Raw genomic sequence first — 13,883 nt, 5'->3', positions numbered from 1 at the left:
GACCTTTGCCTCAAGGAGGCACTTAATAACAATGGAAAGGTGCAAGGCAGAGCAGGCCAACCTTACCTCATATTCCTGCTTCTTGGTGTTGTACCCCTGGCTCAATCTCTTTTCTCACTTTACAGTTTTTCACAGAATCTCAGATTTGCAAAGAACCCTATAGACCACTTAGTCCAACCTGTACCTAAACAGGAATCTTTCTACAACTCCAGATGTGGTCTCACCAGAGCAGAGTACAGCAGGACCATTACCTTTCTGGATCTGTCTACCCCTTTTGGTAAAACACAAGTTCACATTAGCTTCTGTGGCTCTCATGCCCTTTACAAAAACATAGAATTAAGATAGACCATAGTGGTTATTGGATACCTGATCATTTGGGGATGTCTGGTGACTGAAAGTAACTGCAGAGGTAAAGGTTTGTGCTGGCATCACCTAAGCACACACAATGCCTTGCAAAGAAGTAGAGGAAGCCATAAAATGCTGTGTCTCTCCTTTACCTTCAACTTTTTTCTCTACTTTTATCTCTCTCAGAAAATTATAGTGATAGGAAAAAGGCCAGAAAGGGGAGTGGAAAAAAAAAACCAAGGACAACTTTAAAGAAGCAGAATTATTATTATGTGCAAATGTTTATGAACTGGAGTGTTGACTGTGGGCCCCTAACAAATTGCCTGCATTATTTCCTCTGATACTTCTGACTTACAAAAACAAAATCAGAATTTATAATTCACATATAAAATATTTCAATGGTTTAATTTTGATTCTTCTGGAAATTTTTCAGCAGCTCTGGACAAGTGTTGGCCTGTCTTACTGTTCTTTTCAGAAAGAGACCATAGGATGTCATGGTGTCATAGGTCTTGTGGTCGATGAAGCTGGTTGTGAGTAAGTAGAAAGGGCTTTATTCCTAGGAAAGTAATATCTGATAAAGGTTGTCAAGGAAGAAATGTCAAAGAAAAATATAACAGAAGAATAAACAAAACTAACCACTGTTTTAGGTATAAAATTCTGGAATTCTCTCCAAAAAGGTAGCTCTTCTTCAGTCTCCTTTTAATTTAACATAATTATTACTGACATTTTTTATCAGTAATACTATTATTATGTATTAAACTGCATTCTGATGACTTATTGTGGCATGCCAGTAACCACAGGTTCTTGTACCTTTTGCCAAAAGACTTCAAGTTTTGGCAAATGTTAACAAGCTGAAAAGGACTAGAGGACAAGTCCACTGAGAACATGTATGTCCATTATCTGAGGACCAATCAAAGTTTGGGAAAACTCATCACAAGGATGGTCATTGGGTGACAAATTTTTTGGAAGTAGCAACTCTTGGAGATGATTTCCTAAGTTATGGAAGAGTTGTGATCTCGCATGAAGAAACTACTCAGACCCATAATCCCATAATATAGATACCCTGTTCACCCAAATCATTTTGTTAGAAGTTAAATACATGTTATAATGGAATGAGCTGAGAAGTGCATGGGTTTCTTTGCTAAGTTTTCTTGTGGTTGAACTATCTTAAGTAAAGGGATGTGTACTCTGAATCTATGAAGTAGTTAGAAAAAAAAACTCATTGTTATTTAGACAATAGTTGGAGAAAACTCCCTGCTCCTTCATAATACTGACTGAGGGAACGAATTATGGCCTCTCAACCACAATGATATTTAGCAGGAATTTCACCCCAGCCATTAGAGTGCCAGTTTTTAATCACAGACGTGAATATCAGATGCTGACTTAATTCCTTACACTTTTAACTATAACCAGTTGGTTTAATGTTTTGTTGGTTTTTTTCCCTCCAATATAAAACTTATTCTGCCTACTTTACATCTTGTAAAAATAACATTCATGTGCCCAAATCACTGAAGTCCAAGATAGATCAAATGATGATGGCTGGCTTAAGTCCCCATCCACTGAGCCCCATCTCTCTGCCCATTGCCAGCCCTGCCTTTGGTTTGTGTATGCCCAAGGTATGCCTGAGTGTATTTACATCCCACCCACATAGTTCCAAGTCAGAAGATGCCTTCTGGTTTCTCTCTCTGAAGAATAAGGAGAAGATCTGTGTGGCAGGCTAAGATTGGGCCCAAGATTAAATTCTGATATAACCACAGCATCTTCACATGTATGATTTTCTACCTTGAAACTGCTGCTGTCTCTGAGTGACCAGCTCAGCTGCTAGAAATCACAGAAAGACTCAGCAGGAATGAGGTCTATAGATGGACCACAAATGGCTCAATCTGTAAAGTATTTAAAATTCAATTTGAATTTGTAGGGCATTGTTTAGACACTGACACAATTTATAATTTTTGCTGACTTTTTAACAAATATGCATAATATATCATCTCTCTCAATAGAAATAATTTGCATTACGTTTGTCAACTGGATAACGCTTTTTTTTGTCCCTGAAGAACAAGTATTTATAATGACAAAGTAAAAGAAAGGATACACAGAAGTCGAGATGCCTTTTGCTGCTAAATATTTCCGTATGAGACGCTCTGTACCATACCAGTTAAACCCTTTAGTAGCATGGCCAATGCGTGGAAGATGGACACTCGCTATAAAAGAACAAATAAATCTGAATAATCAATGTATCCATAGTTGACTAATGGACAGGCTATCTAAGCCAGAGATTATAAAAAACCCACACTACAAGAGTCACTTTCTGGTTTCCTGTAGACAGACATTGACGTGATTGGTGAGTGTACGTCATTTGTGCCTATGAAGAGCTGACTTTACTGATTCTGGAATTCTGGAAGGGAATTTAATGGAAGAAATCATCCAGTTTTACTGGCTCCAAGGTGGCCTCTCGGAACCTGGAAATAAGTCTAGAGGCACCCAACATACTACTAGATATAGAATTGGAGATGGTAACTAAGATAGAGTGATTTCCTCAGGAGTCAATCAACTCAACCAACTGTGAGAGACACATCTAACAGAAGCCAGATTTAATTAGTTCAAGAGTTTGCTTCAAAGATTTGCCTGTCAGGCTTAATATCTACATTATGGTAATTCTATATGCTTTTTTGGTGGTCAAAATAACACTAAAATAACACTAAAAGAAGTTAATGGTCCCAGGATCTCCAAGTGAGTTACAGAAAACTCACCCTACTACCTCAACATTGCGCCTCATTTCATGAAATGGGGATAGAGTGGGTTAAAGTTTCTAGATTTGTTTGAACATATAAAAATTACTTTAAGAGGCAGGGGTCTGCAAGGGGGAAAAAAACAAAAAACTAGGGCAGAATCAGGAGCTCTAGATTTGAATTTTGGCTTTGCCACTAATTCTACATGTGACCTTTAGCACCTACTTGACCTGTGAGCCTCAGTCTTCTCCTCTGTAAAACAGGGACAAAAGTATTTGGAAGGGCTGCTGTGAGGCTTTTACAAGATAACGAGCATGAAAGCACTTTGGCATTAACATCAGGCATGTCTGCGTCTGCTTGTTCCCTGGCCCAGGGATCAACTCTAACACAAAGGATGAGCAGGGCTTCATCTGAGTCTGCCTTACTTAGAGAACAGAAATATCAATATCCTTAAAACACTCATAGAAATGCCATAAACACACTTACCCTTCCTCTTCTTTGCTGCTAAAGATATCTTTTTTAAACCCTCCTCCAGTGCTGCCATCTTGATGCCAGACAAGGCATTGGAGCGATCCCGGTGCTGAGCCACAATCAATGCCAACTAGAGAGAAAAGCCCACAGTCAGCACCAGTAAGGGGATGTAAACACACTCCCTGAAGCCATCTTGGTTTGGTCTCCTCTGGATGTTCTGAATTCTGTCATTCGCTGCCTTCCACATCTGCAGTTACTTCACCCCTGCCGCCATCTTTCTTCAATTATCTTGCTTTGAGATCAATCACAAGATTCCCCTCCCTTTTTCAGGATAACTATTAAAGGCAGAATCAGAACAGTGCTTGGCACAGAGCAGGTGTTTAATCAATGTTTACTGACCAAGTGATTGCCCAAATAAATAAAAACTCGTTTAAAGTTTCTTTAAATGAGTCAGGTGAGACTATACTCAAAGGTCCTCGAGTGAGATAAATAGACAATTAAAAATACATCAGAGGACCTCAAATAATGAATGAGAGAGAACTGTTCATTTAAGGCTTAAGGGTTAGAATCTTAGTGTAGCAGGGATGGAATGGGTCAGCCTTTTCCATGAATTGCTGAGGCAATTCTAAGAATTGCTAAGACAAAGAGGAGAATTGGGTTGGCATTCATTACTCTGGTTGGAAAATAACATTTCTCAATAGCACTTTAAATTTTAATAGTTTAAACTTAATCCAAGCTCTGACAGTATGTTTTATTAAGTCTTCGAAATCTCCCAGTCCTCTATAATGGGCTCCAACATTACAAAGTTAGAGATGACGGGCTACTGACCAAGTCCTGTCCTTTGTTCCTAGACTCCTTGTCATCAATAGGGAATAGAAGGACTCCTCCCAGACTCAGATCTGTGATGGAGAAGAGTAAGAAATAAACCAGAGAACATTAAATTCAATGAAGAAATACCCATTCGAATAGGAAACAGTACTATGCTTAAAGTCCCAGAACATTTGATTCTTCCTTCAATCTTAGCACCTTCAAAGCCTCAAAGTGCCCGAGTGATGTTCTGTCGTCTTTCAAAATCTCCTGCATCCCCCGCCTTCTTTGTCCCACTGCCGCCTCCGGTCCGGACGCTCATCCCCTGCCTCACCCCTCCCATTGCTGCCACACTCTCCTGAGTTGGCTCCCTTTCACCGGTGCCGCCGCCCATAATCCACACCATATAAATGTCTGACAGCAGAGGTGAGGCTCATGCCAAGACATCCAGCACAGCTTCGACCACATGAAAATGTAGCTGGGACACGTCCCACACAAGAAGTAAAAAGACATCCTCACACAGATGCTGCTCCTTTATGGTTTTCTAAGCCAATAGCAGGCCTTTTGGAGTCGGACACCGCTGCTTGAAGACTGCTTTCACGTCAGCCCTTTGCTCTGCGTATAACAGTGCCACTCACTCAGGATGGGACAAAATTCACAGTCCTCGGGTTAGCATCCAAGGCCCTCCCCAGTCTGGGTCAAACTTACCCCCCAGTTATCTCCCACTCCCCAACATGCTTCATTTGGAACCAGCCCGACTGCTCTGCTCACGTTCACATTCTCTCATTTCTCCGTCATGGCTTATGCCGAAAACATTTCCTCCCTCACTGCCCACCCCAAAGGCCCCATCTTTCCTGACCACTCTGGCCTACAGTGAATAATGTCTCCTAGCTTGCAATTGAAAAACCTTCTTTGGGGGGTAATTTAGCTTTTTTTTTTCACGGGTCTTGACTCCTGAACTGGCCTGGTTCCAAGGGACCATCCCCTGTGCTTTCCTGTATCCCCGGCAGTGCCTGCAGAAAGCTGGTCTTGCCTTCTTTTCCCAACATTTCCACACAGAAAACATTCTTAGAGGTCCTATCCTAAGGTGACTCCTTCCCCCCCCCAAAGGTCTTTACACCTCTGAGAATCTCCCCTGGGCACTGATCATCTCTATATACAGGACTCCCAAATCGGTGTCTCTGAAAACAAACTCTCCAGAGCCAGTTTCAATCAGTGGCTGGGCATGTGTCCCTGGATTTCTTGCTGGTGCCCCAGCCGTGGCCTGTCCAAAACTGAAATTGTTCTCTTTTCCCCCAAATCTGCTTCTCTTGTTGACTACCTTGCATTCACCCTATCCCACATGCCTGAAACCTTGGTGTTATCTTTGACTCACCCCTCTCCCCCTCTATCTCTCTCCTCATATTCATTCACTTGCCAATGTCAATGACCATCTGCCTAAAACTAATGCAACAGAATCCTAATTGGGACTCCCTGACTCTAGTCTCTTTTGTACATCAATCCACCCTTTGAATCACTGCCAAGTTCATTTTTCTTATGCACAGGTTCACCCGTAGAAATCTTCTGAACAAAATGAATCACCATTGCCTACCGATTAAAGCCCAAACTCCTTAGCCTGGAATTTAAGACCCGTCCCAATTGAATGCTCTACCTCATACTTCTTCATTTATATAGTTCTTTAGGCTTTTCAGAGCATTTTCAAATCTATCCTGATTCAAAATTTCATGAGAGCCTTGTGAAAATAAGTAGAACAGGCATGACCATCCCCATTTTACAGCTGAGGACACAGTGATGCAGGGGCCCAAGGTTCCACCGTGAGTAAGAAGTACACGGTCTCCCGTGGGGGACTTTACTGTGTTCCTCGTTCTTTTCCCTTTGGTCCTCACCCTTCATCTTCCCTGCAAGTTCATATATTTTCCTTGGTTCAGCTGACCGAATTTCTAAGGCTGTGAACAAACCGCCTCTGCCCCATCGTCCAGAATCATCTGGTAGATAAAAGAAAATGCATCGCCATTAATGGAATATGAAGTCAAATCCACCATAAACATCACTTTGTTTCTAATGGGCTCAAAGTAAGAATGCCCTTCCCTTCCAAAGACAGGCATGATCTCCTATGGATGTTTCCAACCCACCATTTAGACTTGGGCTTTTGCCAGATATGGCTGGAAACCAGCACTTCAAAATTCCTTTGTGAAAGGCATGACAACATGCCTTTGTGAAAGACTACGATGGCATCCCGTAAAGGCTTCTATTTCCCTGTGCTGTCCATGGTCAAGAAAAGGTAATTAGGGGCAGCTGTGTGGTTCAATGGATAGAGAACCAGGCCTGGAGTCAGGGGGCCCTGGGTTCAGATCTGACCTCAGACACTTCCTAGCTGTGTGACCCTGGGCACCTACCCCTTAACACCCTTCTTCCTTGGAACCAATACTTAGAATTTGTTACAAGACAGAAGGTAAGGGTTTAAAAAAGGGGGGGCTTAACAACTTAGTAATTGACTAATTACATAGCAATTAATAAATTCTTGTCAACTCCTGAAAATTATTTTGTGATTACAATGATTAACTGTTATTAATAGTAATTAGTAAGAAATGCATGATTAAAACACCAATAGTTGCCTTCAGTCAGAAAAGTTAACCTAGGACTGTTGAAAAGACACATGATTTCTTTCCAGAAGGTCAAGTTGGGTCAATTCCAAACTAACAAGAGGTATTTGGATAGGCTTTTGGTAATCTAACCTTATATTCTTATTTAATCATTGTCTAAATAGACACCCCCTTTCCCAGTTATGGGGCTGCAAGTAGGTAGAAACAGATGTGGGAAAAGACGTTGTAATAATTCAAGCTGACAAGCAGGGCATGCCCAAAGTTCCCAAAATAGGCTCCATTTCTTTACTCACCCAACAAGTGTAATTTTTTACATTTTTCTCCCCACTTGGTAGAGGACAAAGGCTAAACAACAGGCGTGTGATGCAATCTCCAAATGACAAATTGAGCCAATAGCTGGAAGTGGAGACTTGGCATCCTTCCTCTTGGATCAGGGTCTACCCAGAATCACTTTCTCTCTCTCTTCACTAGTTTTTTGTCTGATAAAGAAATGGGGGAGTACTCCTACCCTCACCCCCACACACACACACACAGACACACCCCTACTTTTTCATACCTACGCAGTGAACAATGATGGCATCCTCTGCTCCTGCCTGGGGATGGGTGACATCCCCACTAACATACTTGATGGAGGTCAGGTCTTGATCTTCATAACTGAATTCACCATCATTCTCATCATTTCCTTCCTCAGCTTCATCTGTTTCACTTTCCTCAGAGGGCAGGCAGGATGACTGGTAATTGTTTGACTCCCACCACGCCATCCTAAAACAAATCCATGAAAGAAAAGAGTAAATTAAATCCCTGACATGTTTTCCCCTTTGGGTCTGTTTCACACTTCTTCCACCAATAATAAATGCCAAACACAAATGCAGTCTGACAATTCTAAAAACCTTTAAAGGATGTGCCTTATTGCTTGCCTGTAAGGAAGGAAAAGAAGAAATAATACTGATATGTCTAATGGCCACATGATTCATCTTTAGATGGTACCTACTGTCTCTGGTTCTCATTGGGCTTTAAAAACATACCTGAAGAAAAGGCTGTTTATATCAATTTCTTCACTTCTTTTTTGTCAGGAAATTACAACTCAATCTTTAAATCTGTCTGTTTCAGCAGGATGCACCGAGTAGCCCCCGAGTGCTCAGGCTGTTTTGCTGAAGCTGACTGGATTCTGATAGTTATTTTTGGCTCAACCTTTAAGAAATCATTTCTCCTACTACCAATGGAGCCCCAAAGCATCACAGAAGTTTCCTGCACCTTTAAAATTGGAACAAATAGCCCAGTCATTTACTCTTGGGTGACTACAACAGAATCCGGACTCTTGGCAAATTTTTCTACCATCGGAAGCCCTGAGCTAAATATGATGTTCCTGCTTTCGTGTCTTTTAATGCAATCTCTCTTCCCCAAGTAGGACAGAAGCTAAAATTATCTGCATGTTTTGTCCTCTACAAGTCATTTTCAGCATCACAGCACTCCCTCTTTCTAAGATCAGAGTCTGGCAGACGTGACTCTGAGTCTGTTGAGAGACCCCTGCATACTTTTTCTTATGCTCTGCCTCTTCCTGTTGTCTCTTCTTCTCCTCTTTCAACCTCGCTCTCTTGGCTGCTGCCTCTTGTCTTTTCTTTCGTCTCTCCTCCAGTTCTTCCTGGCTCAAGATGCGCTTTCTTTTGGTAGGCCCTTCCAGAAGTCCTGGGACGAGAACCTGGAAATGAAGACAAAAACAAATTACTTGGTATTTACCATGGAGGGAGCCCGCCCCAATCCCTGCCAGATGCCCCAGACCCCCTCAGAAGCCCCCTTATCTAAATGCTATGACTGACTCAGAAGAACAGGACAAACATTTTGCAGCACACGGAAGGAAGGATCAGAGATCCCAGATGGTATTAACTCTATCATACATGTTGTGACAGACGGGTATCCCAATTATGGCAAAAAGGAGGAAGGCCTGGCTATGGTGGTGGGGTTTCTGGGGTGCTGAGGGGGAAGGGGTGGGGAGAAGATTGGCCAAGGGGATTCTCTCTATACAAAATGTGAAATTCAGCCGGAACACTAGCAAAGATGGTGCAGCAATACCTCATTGATCTCACATCATTGAGTAATGAGGCATTTAATATAAGGGGATTTTCTAGATGACTGAAGCTTACCCTTTAACACCCTGAACCTTTTAATTTTAACTACTTTTATTGAAAAATTTCTGTAACATATTATACTGTTTCTTGACTTTTTAAAGTTACTGAATAGAAAGTAAGCTTTTATTGATGAATCAATAGCATGGCTCTGCTCATCAATTATAATGAAGGAATACTGGCGGCAGCGAGGTGACTCAGGAGAATCAGGCCTAAAGACAGGAGGTCCTGGGTTCAAATCTGGCCTCAGAAACTTCCTAGCTTTGTGACCTTGGGTAAGTCATTTGACCTTTACCTTGGAACCAATACACAGTATTGATTCTAAGGGAGAAAGTAAGGATTTTTAAAAATAATAATAATAAAGGCTGAACAGCTCCTGTGCTACAGGGCATCAAAATATGGTTTCTTTCATTTTGTGTCTATTTTTTAAATATCTTTTATCCTGCTATCAGCTGCTGCTTTTCAAAATGATCAGTGTTCTTCTTCAACCCTTATTCCTTTCTAATTGTTGTGGGCTGGGAAATTTAATAGCAACCTTTTTTAGAATGGTATGAAAAGTAAAAGTGGACAGCCTCTGGGGAGGGTTGGGGGCTTAACTTACAGAGGAAAGTTCAGGGATGGAGGGTGGGGGGGTTAAAAGTTTTTATGATAGCAACTTCAGTCCTTGGAGGGGTTTTGCACTTTTTTTTTTCACTATGTTCTAGAGCACTGGGATCATTGGAACTCTGACCTCCCAGGAAAATGAAGTGTTCTGTGGTGTGAATCATTTAAATAAAGAGAATTCATTTCTCTCCTATGGATATGTTAGTGCTAAAACCTGTCTGCCCACTCCATTCTCAATGTTCAGAATTCTCTCTTCCTCCTTCTAAGCTGTGGCTTCAAAGACTTCACCCTTTTCAGAGGCAGAAGTGACTCACGCTTCCTTTATTGCGGAGCGCCCTCCCCTCCTGATGCCTCTCCTCCAGAAGGGTTTTCTGAAGATCCACCAGTTGCTCAAAGGATTTTCTGTCTTCTTGACTCGGCTCTTTAGAATAATCTTTACCTTCATATAAATACATATGACCTGTAAAAAGCAAACAAAAACCATAAATGGAGAAAAGCCAGAAACAAAAGAAACACAGCTTAATTTCCCTTCAGAGCTAGGACAGGGAATGGGGAGGTGAGGGAAGAATCTGGCTTCCTAATGGAGCTGCACAGGATAGGCAGGATCAGGACTCAGAAGGTCAGTGTTTTCCTCTCCAGCCCACCAGACTCACTATGGGAATTTGGATGGATTTCTGGGCTCCTCTGAGACTCCGAGGATCATTCATTCGACAAATAATTGCTCGAATCTCAGGGATATCAAGATCCACAAGGCAGTGCACGGTTGTGTTGCAAAGTTCACTGGGGAGCAAGATTGGCCCTTCTGTTACTTTAATGGTCTGGACTAGAGCTCTCTAAAGGGGGTGCGGCAGGGTTCTTCCTCCGACAAAATTAGAGGATTCAGTAATAAATCTAAAGAGAAAATGGGGGCTACTTCCTAGCTGTGTGAACCCCATTGCCTAGCCCTTACCACTCTTTTTGCCTTAAAACCAATACACAGTATTGATTCTAAGCTGGAAGGAAAGGATTTTTTAAAGGGAAAAAAGGAGAAAATGAGAGATTCCCAAGGCAGAATGCAGAGACCAGGAAAGGATGATACTACTAAAAGTGATAAAGATAATGCTTTCTATTTGAAAAGCACTTTAGAGATTTTCAGATAATAATTAGCTTCTATAGAGCAATTCTGGGCAGCTGGGTGGTGCAGTGGATAGAGTGCTGGTCTGGAGTCAGGAAAGCTCATGTCCTCAGATACGTCCTCGCTGGGTGACCCTGGGCGAGTCACTTTACCCTATTTGCCCCAGCTTCCTTATCTGTCAAATGAGCCAGAAAAGGATATAGCCAACCACTCCAGCATCTTTGCCAAGAACACCCCAAAGGGGGCCACAAAGAGTCAGACAATTGAAAAACAATCAAACAACAAAAAGAGTGATGTAAGACTTCCAAAGCACTTTTCAAACAGTATCTCATTTGATCCTCCCAAAAACCTTGGAAGGTAGGCTCTATTATTATTCTCATTACAGAGGATGAAACTGAGGCAGCGAAAGGCAAGGTGACTTGCCCAGGGTCATTCAGCTAGCTGAGTATTTGAGGCCACATTGGAACCCAGGTCCTCCTAATTCCAGACCACCTAGCTGCCCCAGCACTCTCTCATAACCCAAAAACTGTGTCTGGCGAGAGGCCTGTGTGCTTTCCACAGGAGAACCAAGGCTGAGGAGCAATGATTCTAGAATAGATGAGGTTTAATGATACAGTTTACCGAGTGAATGAATGCTCCATTGAACCCACAGCCACTCGAATCAGCTCTAAGTATGTTTTCTCCAAGGACTAAGAAAGCAAAACACTTTCATTCCCAAGAGAGGAACTGCTTCACACTTGTAAGCAAGCTCGACGCGCTGTAGTTCTAATTGGCACCCTCTAATTAAATCAGCGCAGGAACTATCAATAAAGCTCCCCGTCAAGAAGTGAAAATATGAAGGGCAGCAGAGCGTCCAATGTGGCCTGCATAGAGTTCACATGGGCAGACAGTTCTCCCAACTTGTAAATTGGTTTCTTCTAAATCAAGATAAAATAAAGAAACATATCTTATTAAATTTAATTATTTTTGTTTTATGTAATTAGTTCTATCATAACTATTTTTCTTTACCCTGGGTTCTCCGATCTTGCCCACGCTGGAAGTGCAGAGCCTACTCGCTAGACCAATCCCACCCAAGGGGCATGGAAGTCTGACCTGCGTTTCTGACTTGTGTGGGTTCCCCCTCCTCTGGGAGCCTTAGTGGTCCCCAATTGCCCAGGACTCACTATACTGGTACCTAACTTTGCGTTCCTATTGTTCAGTTATTTTCACTCACGCTCAATTCTTCATGACCTCATTTGAGATTTTTCTTGGCAGAGATACTGGAACATCTTGCTATGTCTTTCTCTGGCTCATTTTACTGATGAGGAAACTGAGGCAAACAGGGTTAAATGACTTACCCAGGGCCACCCAGCTAGTAAGTATCCGAGGCAAGATTTGAACTCAGGTCTTCTTGACTCTGCCACATAGATGACTTGGTGTGGACACCCAAAAAATTAGCTTAGCCCAACTGTAGCTCTGAGCTCAAGTGATCCACCAGCCTTGACCTTTCCTGGAGCAGTGGTTACAAGCATGCACCCTACACTGGGCAGAACCATATTGTTCCCACAATTTTTGTTGCAAATGTATAGTGATTTAGCCGTACATTGTGGGTTAAGCAAGTGGCAGTGTTGTAAATGGTTGGAATAATGAGCCTGGAAGCAAGGAAGCCTCAACTTGGGTTCAGAGCCTTGTCTGGGACGCTAACTACATGAGCAGGGACAGGACCCTTAGCTGCCAAGGAGGCTACTCCCTACAACCTTTCTCGTAGGTTAGAGAAGGTCTCCATATGTCCTGGTGGAAGAACTCCTCCATCAACAAATCCAATTTCTGACCTGTTCCCTCTGGAAGATAGCCACCATGGGCTTTTCAGCCTTCAAAGAGCCAACGGCAAATGAACTTGGAAAAGATATTTTTCTATTTTTTGTAATTTATAAGATTATACAAATATTAAACAGCCCTTTGTCTGGCATAATGTTCAGTGATGCATACCTGAATAAACAAGATGAGGAACGTGGTTCAATGAAAGTAAAAAAAAATACTATTTACTATTATGCTCAAATCTCCCCAAAGGATATCCATTCCAATTCCCTTGCCCAGTGTATGAGTCGGTAATAAAATATTCCCTCCAATGGCCAATCCTGCCTGTGCTTGAACACTTGCAAGTTAAGGGGGATGCACTAACCCTGAAGAAGACCCACCCTGCTATTTTCAGACAGCTCTAATTGTTAGAAAATTGTTCCTTATTTGAGTCAAAATCTGCCTCTCTGGAACTTAAGAGGAGCTACATGGTGCCATTGAGCCGAGAGTGCTGTGTCGGGAGTCAAGAAGACTCATCTTCCAGAGCTCAGATCTGGCCTTAGACACTTGTTAGCTGTATGACCTTAGGTAAGGCACTTCACCCTGTTTTGCTGCAGTTTTCTCATCAGTCAAATGAGCTGGAGTAGGAAATGGCAAACCATTCCAGTACCTCTGCCAAGAAAATCCCAAAAGGGGTCACAAAGAGTTGGACACAACTAAAAATGATTAAACAACAAACAACGGTCACTTGTACCCATTATGTCCTCTGGAGCTACAAAGGACGACTCTAATCCCTTTTTCACGCCACAACCCTTTAAATATCTGAAGACAGATATCACAGCTCCATCTTTTTAAGAGGATAATCACATTTAGCCATCTCTTCCATGACCTGATTTTTGAATAGCCTCATTTGAGAAATTCCCCAGTATGCCAACAACCCTCCTAAAATGTGCTTTCTAGACCTGGGCCCAATATCCTAGATGTGTCCTTAGCAGCATGCATCGGCACTTCCTAATACAGCCCAAGAAAGTGTTTATTGCTGGAATGTCACTAGGCACCATTCGTGGGCTCAGAACTTAGCAGATGGAAGATAGCTCTGAAGCCATCTAGTCCCTCATACACCCAAGCAGACTTCCCCCTATAAAACCCATTCAGCTTCCCTCTAAAGATACTCAGTGATGATGAACTATATATACCCAAGGCAACCCATTCCACTATGGCCAGGAAACATGCCTAATAGCCAGAGCTGTTCAACGGGAATGGGCTGCCTCAGGAAGTAGAAGTTTCCCCTCTTACATGAAGTCTGGAGGGC

General features: G+C 42.3%; 1 protein-coding gene across 2 annotated transcripts in view; it reads right to left on the bottom strand.

The window, feature by feature from the left end:
* Nucleotides 1-592: 592 nt before the first annotated feature.
* Nucleotides 593-13,883, bottom strand: part of CHD1L (chromodomain helicase DNA binding protein 1 like) — a 61,640-nt gene continuing 48,349 nt past the window's right edge. For both annotated transcript variants that reach the window (XM_007485321.2, XM_007485323.3), the window contains 8 exons: nucleotides 9,996-10,141; nucleotides 8,491-8,654; nucleotides 7,512-7,717; nucleotides 6,239-6,337; nucleotides 4,374-4,444; nucleotides 3,561-3,675; nucleotides 2,438-2,546; nucleotides 593-916 (listed from right to left, as the gene is read on the bottom strand). In XM_007485321.2, the coding sequence (XP_007485383.1) occupies nucleotides 838-916; nucleotides 2,438-2,546; nucleotides 3,561-3,675; nucleotides 4,374-4,444; nucleotides 6,239-6,337; nucleotides 7,512-7,717; nucleotides 8,491-8,654; nucleotides 9,996-10,141 (989 nt within the window). In that variant the 3' untranslated portion in view covers nucleotides 593-837. The remainder of the gene's footprint in view (nucleotides 917-2,437; nucleotides 2,547-3,560; nucleotides 3,676-4,373; nucleotides 4,445-6,238; nucleotides 6,338-7,511; nucleotides 7,718-8,490; nucleotides 8,655-9,995; nucleotides 10,142-13,883) is intronic.

This window comes from Monodelphis domestica, chromosome 2 (assembly GCF_027887165.1).
Source record: "Monodelphis domestica isolate mMonDom1 chromosome 2, mMonDom1.pri, whole genome shotgun sequence".
NCBI classification, from domain to species: domain Eukaryota; kingdom Metazoa; phylum Chordata; class Mammalia; order Didelphimorphia; family Didelphidae; genus Monodelphis; species Monodelphis domestica.
The sequence above is the reverse complement of the archived record's forward strand: the minus strand, read 5'-3'. Positions and strand labels throughout refer to the sequence as shown.